General features: G+C 45.3%; 1 protein-coding gene across 2 annotated transcripts; it reads right to left on the bottom strand.

Annotated features, from left to right (window-relative positions):
- Positions 1-3,393: 3,393 nt before the first annotated feature.
- On the bottom strand, positions 3,394-14,879 carry LOC308484864 (general transcription factor IIE subunit 1-like). 2 transcript variants are annotated; one of them, XM_081020123.1, is made up of 5 exons: positions 14,471-14,879; positions 11,535-11,988; positions 9,091-9,292; positions 6,963-7,186; positions 3,394-4,726 (listed from the first exon to the last, which is right to left on the bottom strand). In XM_081020123.1, exons 2-5 carry the CDS (start codon positions 11,980-11,982, stop codon positions 4,344-4,346), a joined length of 1,257 nt encoding a protein of 418 aa, XP_080876249.1. In that variant the 5' UTR covers positions 11,983-11,988; positions 14,471-14,879; the 3' UTR covers positions 3,394-4,343. The 2 variants fall into 2 exon arrangements, with proteins under 2 accessions (XP_080876249.1, XP_080876250.1); XM_081020124.1 differs by having other exon boundaries at positions 14,675-14,879.
- Between the last annotated feature and the right edge of the window lie 2,779 nt (positions 14,880-17,658).

The following is a 17,658-nucleotide window of genomic DNA, read 5'->3' as shown; positions in this document are numbered from 1 at the left end:
CCAAAAGTCCTTTTTTTTTTGTAAAAAGAAGATTGACAACTGTGGGTTTCGTCTAAAAAAGAAAAAAAAGCTTGACAGCTTTGGGGTTGGTTTTACTCTTTTGAAAGATGGTAACCCTAAAACACTGTTTGGTCCGATCAGGCAGGACTCTGACGTTCCACGTCCTGTTCTCACGGTGGGCAAGGCTGCTCTCCCAACCTATGATTCCCTATAACCGCTATTCAGAGGCATTCTACCTACCTCATTGGAGACTAGTGCATAGCCTTATCATCCATGAATTTGTCTAAACCCCTTTAAAAGCCATCCAGAATCTCGACCTTCTCTGCATCTAATGATCGCAAATTCCCAGTTTATTCATTTTGTCTGTCTGGAACCTGATGGCATTCAGCTTAAAATTCTGTAAACATCAGATTTGATACTGTAAAGCATGGACCTACATGTTGACTCCAGCTACAATGAGCCTCAGGCAGCATGGCTGATGATCAAGGGTCTAGGGTCAGCCCTATTTTTAGCTATGCAGATTATATGAACCACCTATGCAGACCAGCTGCTTGCTGTTGATCCTGCCAGTTTGCCTTAGGAAAGCAAGTTGTAGATGGGTTTGGCCCTCTTCTGCCATGTATCCTAAAGGATTTTGGGTGGATAAGATATTACTCAAGCAGAATAATGAGTCACTTGGGAATTAAAGGATAGATGGGAGAAACCCTTAGCCAAAAGTCTTAAGAGCAATACTACTATGCCATGAGGGCCTATGCAGTGCAAGATATTCATGAAATTAATTACAGTGGGAAGAAGCCTTTCAAGTGGTCAGATAAGAAAAACAGGAGGATTTGGTGGTGGTGGTGTCATCAGCTTTTTTCCAGTCCAGGGGCCATGTTGCCTCATGGGCTGCATGTTCATGATGGGCAAGACCGGGAGCCCAAAGTGGAGCAGTAGATGTGACTGTTTCAGCCAAACAAAAGTTGAGACGTTTCTATACCTCTCCATCCAAGCAAGAGGAAATGTTACACTTCAAGGACACCTTTCAACTAGGTAAAAGTAGTCATGGAGGGCACGTAGAGAGACAAGTTCATTGCCGCTGTTATTTGAAACCCAGTATGTAGGTTTTTCACTACAGTGGGACCTCGGACGTTGAATGTAATCTGTTCCGGAAGGACTTTCGTCTTCTGAAATGTTTGAATTCCGAGGCGTGGCTTCTGATTGGCTGACAGCTAGGCTTTTTGCAGATTGGAAGCCGTGTCGGATGTTTGGGTTCCGAGGAATGTTCAAAAACTGGAACACTTCCAGGTTTTCAATGTTCGGGAGCTGAAATGTTCAGGAACGGAGTGGTTCAAGAACCGAGGTTCCACTGTATTATTGTGCACATTAAATATACGGAAGAATCTCAGCACTGTTAAAAGAAGCGTGAATTCTAGCACATACAGCTTTCATCTTGTAAGGCTATGATGGAAAAGTTCTGTTGGTCGAAATTTACCTTAAGCCGCCATTTGTTCTATACGGAAGCCCTATTTGCAAACAAAAAAAGGTGCCATTTTAGTGTTAGCCACTCTTAGGAAACAGACTTAACAATTTAGAGTTTGCTTTTCTGCACCAATGCAACGTTAACCCTGGCTTCATCTTCCACTGATAACGCAGTAGCACTTCAGAGGGAGAAAATATCAAGGCAGCGACACGGTATGGGAAAACCTTGTTTTCTAAATAGTGAACTAGTCACCTTAACAAATACAGTGTGGGCAGGTTAGTTAGTAGGAAAAGCAATAGACTCATGGATGCTACACACCTACCACAGTATTGTACTACATCCGAATGCTGCTGTCAAGCCTAATTCCAGCATTGGGAAGGGCCCCTGCGGGTTCATATATCCCTGAAGATGCCACATCAGCAACCCCTGCTATGGATATTTTTCAAGAGTAGACTTATACCTTAAAGTGTGAGAAATGTGGAGGATCAAAGTCCCCAAAAGAGCTTCCAGCCTTAGGGGATGACTGCTGTCTCTTTAATTAATCCAGTAGGCGTGTTCCCAGTACACTCTCATAATAATATACAATAATATATCACCAGTAATCCAGCATTAATTATACATTTTCCAGGGATTAGCCTATGATATAAGAATATGACGCCAGCTGGGGATAGATTTAGAAAAATGTAAATAGGAACTGATGCTCAGTTGGTGTAGCAAAACTTTTTACGGTATTGGTCTTAAGTATGTAAGCTTGTCAGCCACTAGACCCTTTGTCACCTTCAAAAACCACCTCCTGACAGCTGAGGGACACAGCAAAGGGATGGTATCCACAAAATACTACTCCAAAATACCACAAACCACTTTGACGTAAAGAACAATGGGAGCACGACATAGGCTATGAAATTAAACCTACCAAATGGACTAGAATGTGGTCTAAACCTCACTTTAAATCCATAACAGCGAAAAGAAAAGAATTCACTCTGAAGCTCACAGATAGTTCATAACACCACAGAAACTAGAACTAATATGCCCAGGAACCTCACCAAGATGTTGGAGAGGCTGTACCTGCACAGTTACATACCTCCACATGTGGTGGAAATTCCTTAAAATCCAACCTTTCTGGACAGCAGTCCTACAAGAGATAGTGAAATAACTCAACAGGTATTAGAAGTCACCCCAGAACTGGCCCTGCTGAACATCTTCCAAAATCATAATAGCTCCACTCATACAGAGCTTATAACCCACATACTCTCAGAAGCCTCATAGCCAGACACTGGAGCACTGGAGAGACCTGTCAGGAGTAAACATGGACCAATGGTATCAAATTCTACGAGAAGCGGCCTTACTAGAAAAGCTAACCAATAAACCAACATGGCGACATATAGGACGTCTTCACCCCTGTATGGCACCCCTTTATCACATAACACAGCCCAACAAGACAAGAATCCACCCACAGCATATGAATCAATATGGCTGACCTGACCTAACAATCTCCCCCCATATGCAAACAAACCCCACCACACCCTGCCCCCCAATACTTCTTACTGCCAAGGAAATGTAATAAAGAGAAAGAGAACCTACCCAGTTGACGCTTACACGAAGCCCCACACGTACACGATGCAAAAAAAGTATAAGTCTCACCATTCCCCCTTCCCTAACCTTATACTGTACTCAGCACTAAGGTCTCACAACAAACATAGCTGATTTGTAAGAAAGACCGTACAACCTGAAAAAGACAAGGCATGTACTTTTGTAAATCAAGAAAATAATATATATATATATATATATATATATATATATATAGTATGTAAGCTTCTGAAGATGTTATTTGATACTTCAGAGCAAGATGTTAAGCCAGCACTACATGTTTCACAAAATCCTCAAAGGTATTACTGGAGGGTTGCTTAAAAAACAAACAAAAAACTTGCCAATTAATGTGGGTTGTAGAGTTTATTCTATAGTATATCCTTTCCTTTCTGCTTATTCAAATACATACAGACCTAGACAGACATGCTTGCATACAGAGCATTTATAACTACCTTTCTGTCAAGGCCCCCAGGACAGCTTACAATTTCTAAATATCAAATCAAGTAGATGATGTAAAACATAAACTGGTCACTGGGCTGGGCAGGGGGACAGTGGCACTCAGTTCAATTGGGTAGGCCCTGATATTATCTTAGCCTGTGTGCCTGTCTCCCTTCTTGCAGGGCAGTTGATGTCTGACCAGTTTTTAGTTATTAGAGCAAATGGCAGAATCTCTTGCTCATTTAGGAGACAGTGAATTTCCTTGGAAGCACAGCTAGTAGCTATCACAGGACTCCATAAAGGCCACTTTCCATCAGCATTTTTTCCTCTCTCTCCCAGTCCGCTAAGCCATAGCCAAGCACAGCATCTCAGCATCTAATGACTACAACTCAAAGAGAGTCTTGCTTTCTTCACTGCAGAGAGAAGGCAACTTTGATGTGCTTTAAAAAAACCCAAAAAACTAACTTGCTAACTGGACAATCGCCATGTTGGAGGTTTTGTGGACATAACTCTATTTTTGCTTAGTAGGTTTCCTTGAGAATAAAAATGATGTCAACCTTAAGCTTGCAAGGCACATTATATATATCCTCTTACAATTCATACAATTTGGATTTATGACTCTTTTTTTAAACAAAAATGCAAAAGTAAACATTCCTCGTTTCAAAATAATAGACTCAACCTCGCTTGACTTTTAGACTGTCAGTTAATCTTCCAACGGAAAACAAATTGACTGTTATAATTGACATCTCAAATGCCATTCTTAAACAAAAAGCACAGTAGGTTTTATCCTTTTCACCTGTATTACAATCCATTTGCACAAAGAGGTTTGTGCAAGCCATCAACCTGATCCATGTGCTTACTCAAAGACAGATTGGAAAACCTCCTGCCCAACTTTAATGTAGGCATCTCGCTCTTCATCTGTCATAAATGAAACCAGCTCTGGGTTTTCACTCACTTCACTGTATAAGTGTGGCCGTCCAGCCACAATTACGGTCGGATTTAGCACTATTGGCTCCTGATCATTTTCTAGATCACTGCCGGTGACGTTGACTGTAGTTGGTTTGGCCTCTTCCTTGGACTCACTGGTGTCGCTTTCTGACTGCTGAGGTCCGTTTTTGTCAAAACAAGGGGTCTTTCCCGACACAGAGAAAGGGATTGACTCGTGGATGAGTAGAGTCCTTAGTACTTCATTGTTAATGGAAGGTCTCTTGGGAGAGTCTGCCACATCCTTAGGCATGTCTAGTGGGGGGGGGGGGGAGAGAAATACAGTTAAGGGAGCTCTTCACCATGTTTAACCTACCATCCAAATTGAGAGCAAAACTTGTTCCAGAAGGCACTAGATCTAATAGGGTCAGGTTACACTCAGGGAGGTGACTTAGTCCCCTTTGGAGAGACTGCAATGGCTACAGAGAGGAGGGGAAAGAGTTCGTAATAGCTATTTCTAGATTCCACAGGGTAAGGAATCGGGCAGTGCTTTGTTTTTCACTTATCTAATTACGTAGGTCCCCAGTGACAAGTCGAATTGTGCAGACACAGAGTGCCTCTGAAGCAGGTCAGATCTCTGCTACCCAGAGGTACAGATGGAAGTCCAATCTCGTAGCTGGTGAATGCCCTTATTGAGACTGTGTGTTGTTCCTTCAAAGGGAAGAAGCCCAAGATATTGGGATCTCTTTTTCTGCAACCCCCCTTGAGTACTGTGAAACATGTAAAAGCAGGGTTTATTATCAGAACGGTTTGTTAGTTAATAAAAGTAATTTAGCGTTGAGTAGGTGCTGTGGGTTAAACCACAGAGCCTAGAACTTGCCGATCAGAAGGTTGGTGGTTCAAATCCCCGTGACGGGGTGAGCTCCCGTTGCTCAGTCTCTGCTCCTGCCAACCTAGCAGTTTGAAAGCACGTCAAAGTGCAAGTAGATAAATAGGTAGCGCTCCAGCAGGAAGATAAACGGCATTTCCGTGTGCTGCTCTGGTTTGCCAGAAGCGGCTTAGTCATGCTGGCCACATGACCCAGAAGCTGTACGCCGGCTCCCTCGGCCAATAAAGCGAGATGAGCACCGCAACCCCAGAGTCGGTCACGACTGGACCTAATGGTCAGGGGTCCCTTTACCTAAGTCAAGCCTCAGTGAACCATCATTCCTATAAATGAGACCTTAGCAGTGGCAAAACCCGTAGCAACTCAATTTCTCTGGAATTGGACTAATATGTATCTATATTCACCGCCCATGTATTTTATGAGAAGGTGGTCAAGAAAAGAAAACAAATACCAGCCAATTACTTTGCCACAGTTGGCTATGAACCCTAAAGTTTCCTCAGATGAATGATGATCATATTGGGTGTGCCCCTTTCACAATTGAGCAACCGTAGCTTGACACTAATTTATTGGTGTTTTCCAGGAATGGGATGCTTGAAGCAGAGGCATGAAGTGTCTTCACACTTTCCTCTTGCAACAGCAGCAGTTGCAGCCAATTGCAACTGGCAAAGGCAGGGTGCTCACCAGCCTTTTCATTGCTGCTGCTTGCCAAGAGAAAGCAGGGCAAAGCACAAGGAGCTCAAATCTGTGTCAGCGCAACGGAGCCAACCCAATCCTCCTTTGCCACAACGCACTCGGCACCTTGTCCCTCTCCAAAACTGGCTGTAACACAGCTTGGGAAGGCAGGTGAGCAAGACCTATGCTGGACCACCTACTGCTACTGGTTAAGTCAACCTTATCGTTTTTAGTTGTGGACCATTTGCAACTTCCTCCTGGGTCAACTGCATCATTTACAGTGGTACCTCTGGTTACGTACTTAATTCGTTCCGGAGGTCCGTTCTTAACCTGAAACTGTTCTTAACCTGAAGCACCACTTTAGCTAATGGGGCCTCCCGCTGCTGCTGCTGCTGCGCCGCCGCCACGCAATTTCTGTTCTCATCCTGAAGCAAAGTTCTTAACCCGAGGTACTATTTCTGGGTTAGCGGAGTCTGTAAACTGAAGCATATGTAACCTGAAGCGTATGTAACCCGAGGTACCACTGTACATCTATTTTGTTTTAGGATTTATAGTGCGGTGGCCACTGGCTGTATGCATTAAAAAACAACAACGCAACTAGCCCACAATTCCGATGGCAAACGACTGCTTTGGTGATGTCTACCTTGCCGCTACATTGACTCCTGTTTGCTCTCGCGTATCTGCACCTAACCAAATACTGCTTGAGAGGTACTGCTGCTTTAGAGGTTGGGTATGAAAACTGGTTTGAACACTGAGGAGCAGAGTCTGGCCAGGGCAAAGTGTCCTTCTCAGTACCGACAACATCTGGGACTTCTTAGCTTAGCAAATGTGGTGCCCTACAGCTTCCCTGTTCCAAAATGCAAGGGAAAGGGGGATCGACTGACAGAGGAACAGCAATAGTTCAGCTACCTCCAAAGGGGAAGTGCAAACAGCATGGAAATGGAGCACTTTTTAACAGCAGGTGTTAATAATATTCTTGGAAGATGGACTCACCGACACTAGTAGAAGCCACAGCTGAATAGGTCCCCTTTGTGGTACTTTGGGTCATCCATACTGGTTGTCCTTTGACTGCCTTCACCATTGCTTTCTTCTTAAGTCCAGACTTTTGGATGTCAATAACAACGTTCTGGACATACATGTTCCTGGCACAACTCCTGGCAGCCCATTTCTTAGGGCAACGAGGCAGCTCAGTTTTTGAACATGGATTCTTATCCAAGCTAAAAATGTACACGTTAGTCTTGTCACTGACATTCTCGTATTGCTTAATAGACATGAATATTTTAAGTGTACGGCTCTGATTCAGACTAAGTTATACTTTTCCCACACCGCAATTTAATAGGGTTATGTCATATTCTAAGTCCCATTGGCTTCGGTGGGTCTAAATTGGAACAAGATCCTCCTTTTCTGCCCCCCTGAATATTGTTTTAGCTTATTCGTTCAAGGTAGCCAGCAAATTATAAAGGAACACAATTTATTTACTACTCCTTGTTAAGAACTCTAATATGGCTTAGTAGCAGTGCTATTTTTCTAGAAAAAGAGGTGCTGGAACTTACCATGAACTCACCTTGTTCTCTTATAATGGCAATGGCACCAACCTAAAAGGTGCCAGAACCAAGTTCCAGTGAGTTCCGGCTGAAAAAAAGCCCTGCTTCGTAGCAACCCTGTTTTGCAGGGCTGTTGTAAGGGACAAACCAGATATAGGTTGAAAGGCCTTTTTCATCTAAGAAGTGCTTTATTTGTGATTAAAGCTATAAAAGTTCACGTACGAGAATCTCAGAAATGGAGGCCAGAACAGTCTTTTGTGAATCTCTTTTATATTCCTAAATTAAAAGGCTATTGCCCACACAATTGAACAACCTCATCTCAAAACTACACCGTTAGGAATTATTATTGTGCCTTTCGTAGCTACAATTGCTATACACACTTAACCGGGGAGCAGACATGCCTAGTATTCCTCTGCTCAGAAAGGTGCTACCCTATTCTAGGGATGGGGCAGAGTTCTGCCTTCAACTGGAATCAGGGCTAGCAGCATCTCTTCCTTATTGTGGGGACAGAAGCAATTATGGGCTGGGCGCTATTTTCTGCTTGGTACCGTGACAACAAGTATTAAACAGTGGCCTAAGGTACAAGAAAGGCAAGGAGTACTATTATGAGCTAGTGGGTGCCAGACTTCTAATCTCTATAATCCTAGCAAGTGTTAAAATATCATTCAGGATGGCTTCCTAACGAGGTTAATGCCTCCGGGTAGGGTGGCATGGGACAGGCAATTAAGAGAGAATAAAGGAAAGGCAGCTCTTTACCAGACAGCAAATGGGTGGGGCCATGGTGCCAACTTGAATAAAATATTGGGGGTGGGGGCAGGAAATCCCTGCCCCACACCATTTGAATGGCAATGCCCATCAACTTGGAGGGAGGCTCGGCCCCTTCAAATATTTTATGGGTGGGGTGGGGCAAAGGGACCTCGGTCCCTAGGAGTTGGCTCCTATGCATGGTCTCCTTCTCCAGCTATTAGACAGAGAGAAGGACAAAAGCGAGAGTTGACTGTCATGTGACCTAGAAGCTAGAATGGGGGAAACTTCAAGCTGGAAAGGCAGATAAGAAGTCATGGCTGATTTTGGCTTGAATCCAAGGCTGTGGCCATGGGAGAAACAAGACCCTTGGGGTGTTGATGCTGTGAACCCCTCCATCGTAGGCTCAGGGTGCAAATGTATGTAAATAAACCACATATCATAAAGACACCACAGTCTCTTCTGTGCCTCATTTCCTAAAGGAAATATGTAGAGAGCTTTCCCATGTAGAAGCCATTCTGGTTTTCACAACCACAGCAGAGTTGGGGTGAAATACACAGATTTCATTCCACTTTGCAGAAGTGGGGTCGGACTGTTCCACCCATCCTAGTCCAGTCACATATATAATCACCCATATGTGTTGTCACCAAGTCTCGTGACATGATGCTACGAAAGAAGAGCTGCTGCCTATTCCAGTTAGAAAGCCAAGCCTGAGGTACAAAATTAGTTGGGGCAACCAGTTCTCCACACCCACCCCAAAACTGTTCAGCTCATCAACCTCTGCTTCGTGCCAGTATTTCGCTTGGAGCTCGATAAATTTAACGACGTGTTACCTTCTTGCTAGTTCCGGTATTTCTGTAGGCTGGGGCTCAAGGAGGTCACATGGCAAAACGATGTCTTCCGTTTCACGGAGCAACTCAAAGATGGGCTCCGTCTGTTGGTTGAATTTGGCCAGCAGAGTTTGGGCATCCCGTCTGGGCAGCGCAGACACGTCTTCCTCAACTTCAGTATTGCAGTAGGTGCAACGAAATGTCCCTGACACACAAACAGAGGTGAGGCGATGGGAGGGGGAACCTGTGGCCCCTCCAAATGTTGTTCATTTCTAGCTCTCACCCTCCCCAGTCATGGACCACATTGGCTCAGGTAAATGGAAGTCCAACAACTTCTAGAGGGGCCCACAGGCCCTCAGCAGATTGCTGCAGAAATCTAAAGTCCAGCACATAAACAGCTCAGGACCACAATACCTCAAGGACCACCTCTACCCAGACCCTGAGATCATCTTCTGAGGCCTTTCTTCATGTGCCTCTGTGATGAAAAGGTTGGTTTTGCTGGACCGGTTGGATCAACAAGTGTTTCTTTTTTCTTTCTTTCTTTCCCTGCCAGCAAATGGTTACTGAATGGCAGCCTCTGATTGGCCGTGGTTCCAGGAGGGAGAGATTAAAAGGAGAGGATTTGTAGAGAGTTAGTGGAGAGGGTTGGTTGAAGTGGGTTGGAATTAAGGTTGGAGAGGTTGGGAGATAGGTAAGGAGACAGGTTAGGGTATAAAGAGTGAACGGGAGAAAGAGTTGGCTCTGTAAAAACAATTTCTGCTCTGAGAGTATTGTGAAAGACAGAGTGTGATGTTCTGTAGGAAGAATAGACTGGAATTTTACTGGGAGGCAGAGGTTGAGCCAGGACAAGTAGGAGCTAGAAAGGAACAGCCTACTTGGGACTCAAATCTAGTCTGGAAGGGAGAGATTCTTCTAAGGAAAAGAAGAAACTCCCAAACCCAGTAAAGGAAAGGGGTGTGGAGAGCCCTTTGGTCTATTACTTAAAGCACCTCAGGAGCAGGAGTGTTAAAGGGGTTGGATAACTGAAAGATAGTATCACCATATAAAGGAACCAAACCTATAACACAAAAACAACTAGGAACGAATTAAAGTGAAATCGCACTATATTCTTGAAGTAACCTAAGTTTAATCCATTTGTGTTATACACTATCTTGCTTTAAATAAACCTTTATTGTTTATTTAAAGAAAACCTGACTGAGACTCCAACTTACTAGTTATCCCCTCACAAAGGTCCCCCGCAAGATACTCTGGGCTAGAATTTTAAGAGGAAAAGAAAAATAAACCTTCAATTAAAGGGTTATTCAGTGAGGTGGGAGCAATTTATCTAAGTGAGAGCGGGCCCAACAGCGTGAGACGTGTCTGTCACAGCCTCCTCAAGAGGTCCAGAGGGTGGCAACATGAAAATGGGCCTTTTTTGCAGTGACTCCCCATCTGTGGAATGCCCTCCCCAGGGAAGTTTGCCTGGTGCCTTCATTACACACCTTTAGGCACCAGGCAAAAACGTTCCTTTTTAACCAGGCCTTTGGCTGATCTGATTTACTTCCTATGCCCTTTTAAAATGTGGTGGTGGTGGTGGTGGTTGGGGCGGGGTGCTATTGTTTTTTCTTTTTTCTTTTCTTATTACAGTGGTACCTCAGGTTAAGTACTTAATTCGTTCCGGAGGTCTGTTCTTAACCTGAAACTGTTCTTAACCTGAAGCACCACTTTAGCTAATGGGGCCTCCCGCTGCCGCTGTGCCGCCGGAGCACGATTTCTGTTCTCATCCTGAAGCAAAGTTCTTAACCAGAGGTACTATTTCTGGGTTAGCAGAGTCTGCAACCTGAAGTGTATGTAACCTGAAGCGTATGTAACCCGAGGTACCACTGTATATATTTTGTGGTTTTATGTCTTGATTTTATTCTGTGAACTGCCCTGAGACCCCTGGGTATAGGGCGGTATATAAATTCAATTAAAAAGATGGGGGGAAAATAACCCAAAAACTACCCTCGCTCTTCAGATCTCCTTTTAAAAGATCTGCAACATGGGGTTGCCAGAAGCTGCCTTATGCTGAGTCAAACCATTGCCCCACCCATAATGGGGGATGGCTCTGTTAGTTAGAGCATGGTGCTGACAATGGCAAGGTTGCAGGTTCGATCCCCCGTAAGGGACAGCGGCTTGGACTAGGTGATCTGCAGGGTCCCTTCTGACTATGATTTGATAAGATCCTATCTCAATATGGCTCTCACTAACTAGCAATGGTTATCCAGGGTTGAAGGCAGAAATCTCTCCTAGACCTCCCTGGAGATGATGGAAACTGAAATTGGGAACTTCTGCATGGAAAGAAACTGCTCTATACCCACTGAGCTAAGGCCTTTCCCTGCACAAACAATTACAATTGAGGTGCATTTTTATGTTTCGGCGTATTTTCTAAACGATAAGAGGCAAACGACACAGATGCAGCAGTTTACCTGTGAAAGCATCAAACAATTGATTCACTTCCAGGTCGGTGTACGCATTTGAGCAGGCGGGACACTTGAAGGATGATCGGGTGGTGGAACGCTGCTCGTCTGCCTCAATCTTCCGGCGCATGTGATCCAGCTTGTACTTCGCCACATGCACCAACACCTTGTAGTTAATGTAGTAGTAATTGTGCCTCGCGCTCTTCCCGTTGCGGCCTGTCTCCACGCGCATGCGCAGCTTCACAAGTTTATCGGCCTTGAGGGTGTTCAGGACGGTCCGCAGCTGCTTGCGCTCATACCTGAGGAGCAGCAGCAAATCGTCCTCCTTCACGCATGCGTAGCGGATCAAAACATCGAGGGCCAGCGCATGTTCGGCTCCATAGAAGCCACGCACCATGTACTTGGCCAAACGTTTCAGGGCTGTGGGGATTTCGGTAATAACATCTTGGCCTCCCATTGGTACCTACATTATAATCAGGAGCCAAGGCGGAATCAACACAAAGGAAAAGAAGATAAAATCTGTCGCAGTTTCTGAGTATGCTTACTGAAGAGTTTATACCAATGGCTTCAAGATCCATAGTTTAAACCCAGAGCTCTCCATGGGGAAGGGAAAAGGGGCATCAGGACAAGGAGGTGTCCTTCTCCAGGAGATGAAGGATGTTTGGTTAAAAAAAAAAAAAAAAGGTAAAGGACCCCTGGACGGTCAAGTCCAGTCAAAGGCAGCTATGGGGTTGTGGCGCTCATCTCGCTTTCAGGCTGAGGGAGCCAGTGTTTGTCTACAGACAGCTTTCCGGGTCATGTGGTCAGCAGGACTAAACCGCTTGTGGTGCAATGGGACACCATGACAGAAACCAGAGCACACAGAAACACCATTTACCTTCCCACAGCAGCTGTACCTAATTATTTACTTGCACTGGCGTGCTTTCGAACTGCTAGATTGGCAGGTGCTGGGACAGAGCAACAGGAGCTCACTCTGTTGTGCGTATTTGAACCACCAACCTTCCGATCAGCAAGCCCAAGAGGCTCAGTGGTTTAGGCCACAGCGCCACCCGCTTCCCTCAAGGATATTTAATCAGGCGTTAGCACCTCATAGAAAAAATGTGGAGATAGAACCCCTCACTTGCATTTTCCCCATGGCACATAATTCCTCTTAAAAGTTTTTCAGGCATAGATGAGGTACCTGTGTGTCTCCAGAGGTTGAACTACAATTCCCACCATCCCTGACCATTGGCCATGCTGGCTCCAGATGAAGGGCGCTGAAGCCCATCAGCATCATCCTGAAGTGTTGCGGTTCCTGCCTTAGGGATTAAGTTCAACAGGGCACTCAGAGTTCCATCCACATTCTTCAGGGGGAAGTCCCATCAAAGGACAACGGAGATGCTACTGAAAAGGTGCACATTCTGACCACCATTTAGCAGTTGCCAAAAAGCCACAGAAATCCTAGTAGAGGGCCTGGTGTTGCAAATCGGGATTCCACTAAATTAAAATTAACCTCAAGGTCTTGCCAAACACTTAAAAATCTCTGCGGTAGCAAGAGATGTGCAGTGGCAATAACCCTACCTAGGTCCTACGTCAGTAACTTCCCTTCTCATCAAGTAGGACTTCAAGTGCTTTCAAACCCCAAGACAAGATGTGATTGCCGTGCTCTGTCTGCCATGAGGAAAAACTGAAGGGGCAACAGGAAACTTTGGCACCAGCCATCCTCTATAACTCCTATTCATTCCAAAGGGATGTCTAGTGCGACCTCTGCTAAGTAAGTCTGTGATCGCACAAATATTTCCCTGACCATTGGGCATGCTGGCTGGGGCAGATAGAAGTTAAACAACAACATTTGGGGGGCACAAAGAGTCTAGAATAGAAATAGCACTCCTTGGGCAACCTGCATGTCAGCTACATAACTGGTGCAATGTGTACCTGAACAGGGGAGAAGCTGGACCATCTGGGGCAAGCCATAATACCACAACTTGGGGTCACCTGCCAAAGGCAAATATTGCAGGAGGATTACGGCAGACCAAAGAAAGTCATTATTCACAGAGCTTACAATTAATTTATGGACTTAACTGTCATGGGATGGGCTGATGGCCTGTTAAATATGGGAGGAGATAAACTAATGGATTAAATTTAATTGATTATTTTTAGGCCCATCAGCAGCTACTACTAAGTAACCAAGCGTAGGGCCTTCCCCATCAGTGAGCCTCCAGATGTTGGCTACCACCTCCCTTCAGCCATGTTGGCTGGAGCTCTTGGGAGCCAAATCCAAAAAGATTTGAAGGCCATCGGTTTGCCAACCCTGAGTAAGATAGAACCCACATTTGCAGAAGCAGCCTAATTCTGAATGCCGTATCCAAACTGGTGACAACAACAGAAGGAGACCTCTTGTGCCCTGCTTGTGTGCTTCTGCAGCAGACATGGGAAAGTCGAGTTCTGCAGATGGCGGCCGTCTCTCTATCTGCCATCAGCCTCAACCAGCACAGCCAACGGTCAAGGAAGATGAGATTTGTAGTCACAGGCCCTCCATCGCCATACTGGAGGCCTTGTTTGAAATGCTACCGTTTGAAACAAAACACAAAGCCACACAGACTTTGGGTCCAATCCCTCATCTGACCAGCATGGGGAGCGCATTGAAAAATCTGCCTTTGCAAGTCACAAACTGTGAGGCAACCATTCTACCTTGCACAAAGCTGGTCTGATGAGGTTGGTTTCAATGCATTCCTCCCCAAAACTCCTGTTGCAATGGATAGAAACATTAATTATCCACGGCAAGTTGGAAGCGAGTTCAGAGCAGCGAGTTCATAACATTCCCATGATAACAATCTACTTCCACAGCTAATAAGTGAAAAACGGGTTTGCCATTAAGACTTGGCACCCAACAAGCAACTAATACAGCTTCAGGGCAAGACTGAAGAAACAGTTCTTGTATCCTAGCGGCCCTAAATGCTAATTACCTCCCTTTGTGGCGGCAGCAGGAACTTCAAGATTGCCTAGGTCTCAAGATGCTTTTCCAGGGCTCCTCCCAGCCACCTCTCCTACTTCCCTCTCCTTCTGGAGTTCCTTAGCCAGCACTCTTAAATTCTAAGCACGTGATAGGAATTCAGAGGAGTGGGGCTGCTTGACAGCTGTTAAGAAATCTCTGTAGCAGCCCTGCTCACCTGCAGGTGATGAAGACATGATTGCTCAAGAAGCACACACAAGTAGAGCCGGCCAGGTGGAGGCTGAGAGGAGCTGAGAAATTTGGTTCCGCCAGCTTTTGCAATGCGATTAAAGCAATATCGCAAGAGCTTGCTCAACCAGTGCAGACTATGACTTAACAGTCGCCCGGGCTGCTTGACTCGATGTGCATCGTTGCCTTGCCTTTCGCCACTCGGCGATTCCTTTCTAAAGTGGGGAGGGAGGGAATGTGGACTTTTAAAAGACGGTGTTGAATAATGCCATCCCCTGAGATCAGCGATGCTCTGCATTTCCATGCACTACTCTGTTCTCCATCTGGGACCCAGAAGTCTGTCTCGCTGACAAATAAAGGTGGTGCCATTTAAAGCAGAGACTTCACCACTTCTGAAGCATGTTCCCTTGGGCACTTTATGCAATGCTGTCTTCACCTTATTGGTCGTCTGCAGACCTTCAAATTCCGGAGACATACAACTTAATCCAAATGATAAAAGGAAAAGAAAGCCTGCTAATTATTACATCTTCCATGTTTTTTTTATAGTAAGCAAAAGCAAGACAAAATCAAAACCAGTACCTGTTCATTATAAGATATACACAGAAAAGTATGGTAAATTGTAGCATAAGACTAGGTGGGTTTTTCCCCTCCAGAAATCATGTTTAAAAATTCTGGGTCGTCTTATACATGGGTAGTGCATTGTGGGGACGTGTGGAGCCGGAGATTGTGATTGGTGGCTGTGGCAAGCGCTGGTGTTGAGAAGCTTTTGTTGTGGCATCGGGTGGACAATTTGCTGCTTTTGTCGGGGAGGAAATAGAGGATAGATTGATTTTGCAACGTGTGTGAGCAGCATTGCCAGTCTGGTGGGTGAGCAATTTTTCTGCAAACCCCCCCCCCCCAAGCTCAACTCCTCTGGGGAATCTCCCCTCCCATTTTCTTAATTTCGAGTCCCCCAAAATAGTCTATGCGATGTTAGATCCCGGTGGAAAGAGGTTTATTTGGTTGCAATTTGGAAACATTTCCCCTTGGCTGCAGTCTCTCTGCCCAAGGAAAGCACATGATATCATACCTGGAATTGCTTTGGAATTGTGTTGCTGTTCGCTCATCCTGGACTCTAGATTTTGTTGTGGCACTGAGACATGATGTACAGTGAAACAGGAATATCCTCTGTAGTGTGAATTGAGATCACTTCTAACTGGCCAACCCCCTAACATTTTACAGGGCAGTACAGACTACAAACTTTTATTTACCATTTCTTAATTTCCCATTAAAACTGGTAAAGCTTTTTTGGGGATAATAGCATTAAGACGCTTCCATGTTCTCCATTTTTTTTGGGGGGGGGGCACTGGATTTGCTTTTCTTTGCAATCTTGTAAAGTAAATATGTTAAGGATCATCTTGTTGACTTGCTTGTTATCACCTCCAGCAAAACGTAGCTTCTTTCTTGCAAGTGAAGAGCTGAACTTTCTTTCTCACAGTTGTGGATAATAAGAGCAATTCAGAGTCTTTCACAATGCTGCCACCAATAAGGCCGTCTGCCTGGTTCCCTGTAACTTCACTTCTCACAGTGAGGGAACCGCCAGAAGGCCGTCAGCACTGGACCTCAGTGTCCGGGCAGAATGATGAAGGTGGAGATGCTCCTTCAGGTATACTAGGCCGAGGCCAATTAGGGCTTTAAGGGTCAGCACCAACACTTTGAATTGTGCTTGGAAATGTACTGGGAGCAAATGTAAGTCTTTAACGACTGTTGTGGTCTAAACCACTGAGCCTCTTGAGCTTGCTGATCATAAGGTCAGTGGTTCGAATCCCCCCAACGGGGTGAACTCCTGTTCCTCTGTCCCAGCTCCTGCCAACCTAGCAGTTTGAAAGCACGCCAGTGCAAGTAGATAAATAGAGGCGGAGAAAGTGAGTGTGGTCTGCCCGGGTGTCATCCCTGAGGCGGGGTGTGTGACATCGTCGTGGGCGGTGGCCCCCCTGGGACATTCCCTGCCGTTGGCACACTGAGCGGCTAGCCCTGCCTCCACGGGCTGCTCCGGGTGCTGGAGCAGCTAGCTCCGCTTCTAGATAAATAGGTACCGCTGCGGCAGGAAGGTAAACGGCGTTTCCGTGCACTCTGGTTCCCATCACGGTGTCCCATTAGGCCAGAAGCACTTTAGCCATGCTGGCCACAACCCGGAAAGCTGTGGACAAACGCCAGCTTCCTTGGCCTGGAAGTGAGATGAGTGCTGCAACCCCATAGTCGCCTTTGACTGGACTTAACCATCCAGGGGTCCTTTACCTTTTTTTATACGATGTTATACTTTTGAGGAAGATGCTCCAGGCAATTTAGTCACTGCTGTGCAGCTGTGCAATAAATGATGGAAATTTCAAGCGTGGAATAACCACACCAATTGGCTCATCAGGGCAAAATACCTTAAACCGCCTACGGTTCTTGCAGCTTTACATCACCGGCATTTATTAGCCATTTCCCCACCACGCCCTCTCTATACTGGGAAAAACTTCCCTGGTATTTGCTGTGCCTTCATCTAACAAGTTTCAAGGTTTCCTTGGTTAAAGGGGAAAGCGTTCGGCTATGGCCCGTTAGCTGCGTGGAAGAGATTTGCGTTGCAGGAGTGAACAGCGGCCACATATGTTTCCGTCTTGCCAAAGCATAACCTAATGATGAGCCGTACAATTTATTGCACAGATCTACTTGCTAATTAATTATCTAGGGGTGACCAGAGCTGCAAACCTGTAGGCATGCTTACTTGAGCATAAACCCATATTAAGCAATGTGGAACTCTACCCCAAACACACACCCATAGCAGCATTTATGTCAGATTACAATCCAATCTGTTATTGATCCACTGTAATATTTTCTCCTTAAAATTGGTGTTATGAATTGCCTTGTTTAGACTTGCAGGATTTAACAAGCCACTTTAGTAAAAAACTAGGTCATAGAACGAGTCTTAGTTTTGCACCCCATTGTTAATAG

Source organism: Podarcis pityusensis (genome assembly GCF_964106645.2).
Source record: "Podarcis pityusensis genome assembly, chromosome: 9".
NCBI classification, from domain to species: domain Eukaryota; kingdom Metazoa; phylum Chordata; class Lepidosauria; order Squamata; family Lacertidae; genus Podarcis; species Podarcis pityusensis.
The sequence above is the reverse complement of the archived record's forward strand: the minus strand, read 5'-3'. Positions and strand labels throughout refer to the sequence as shown.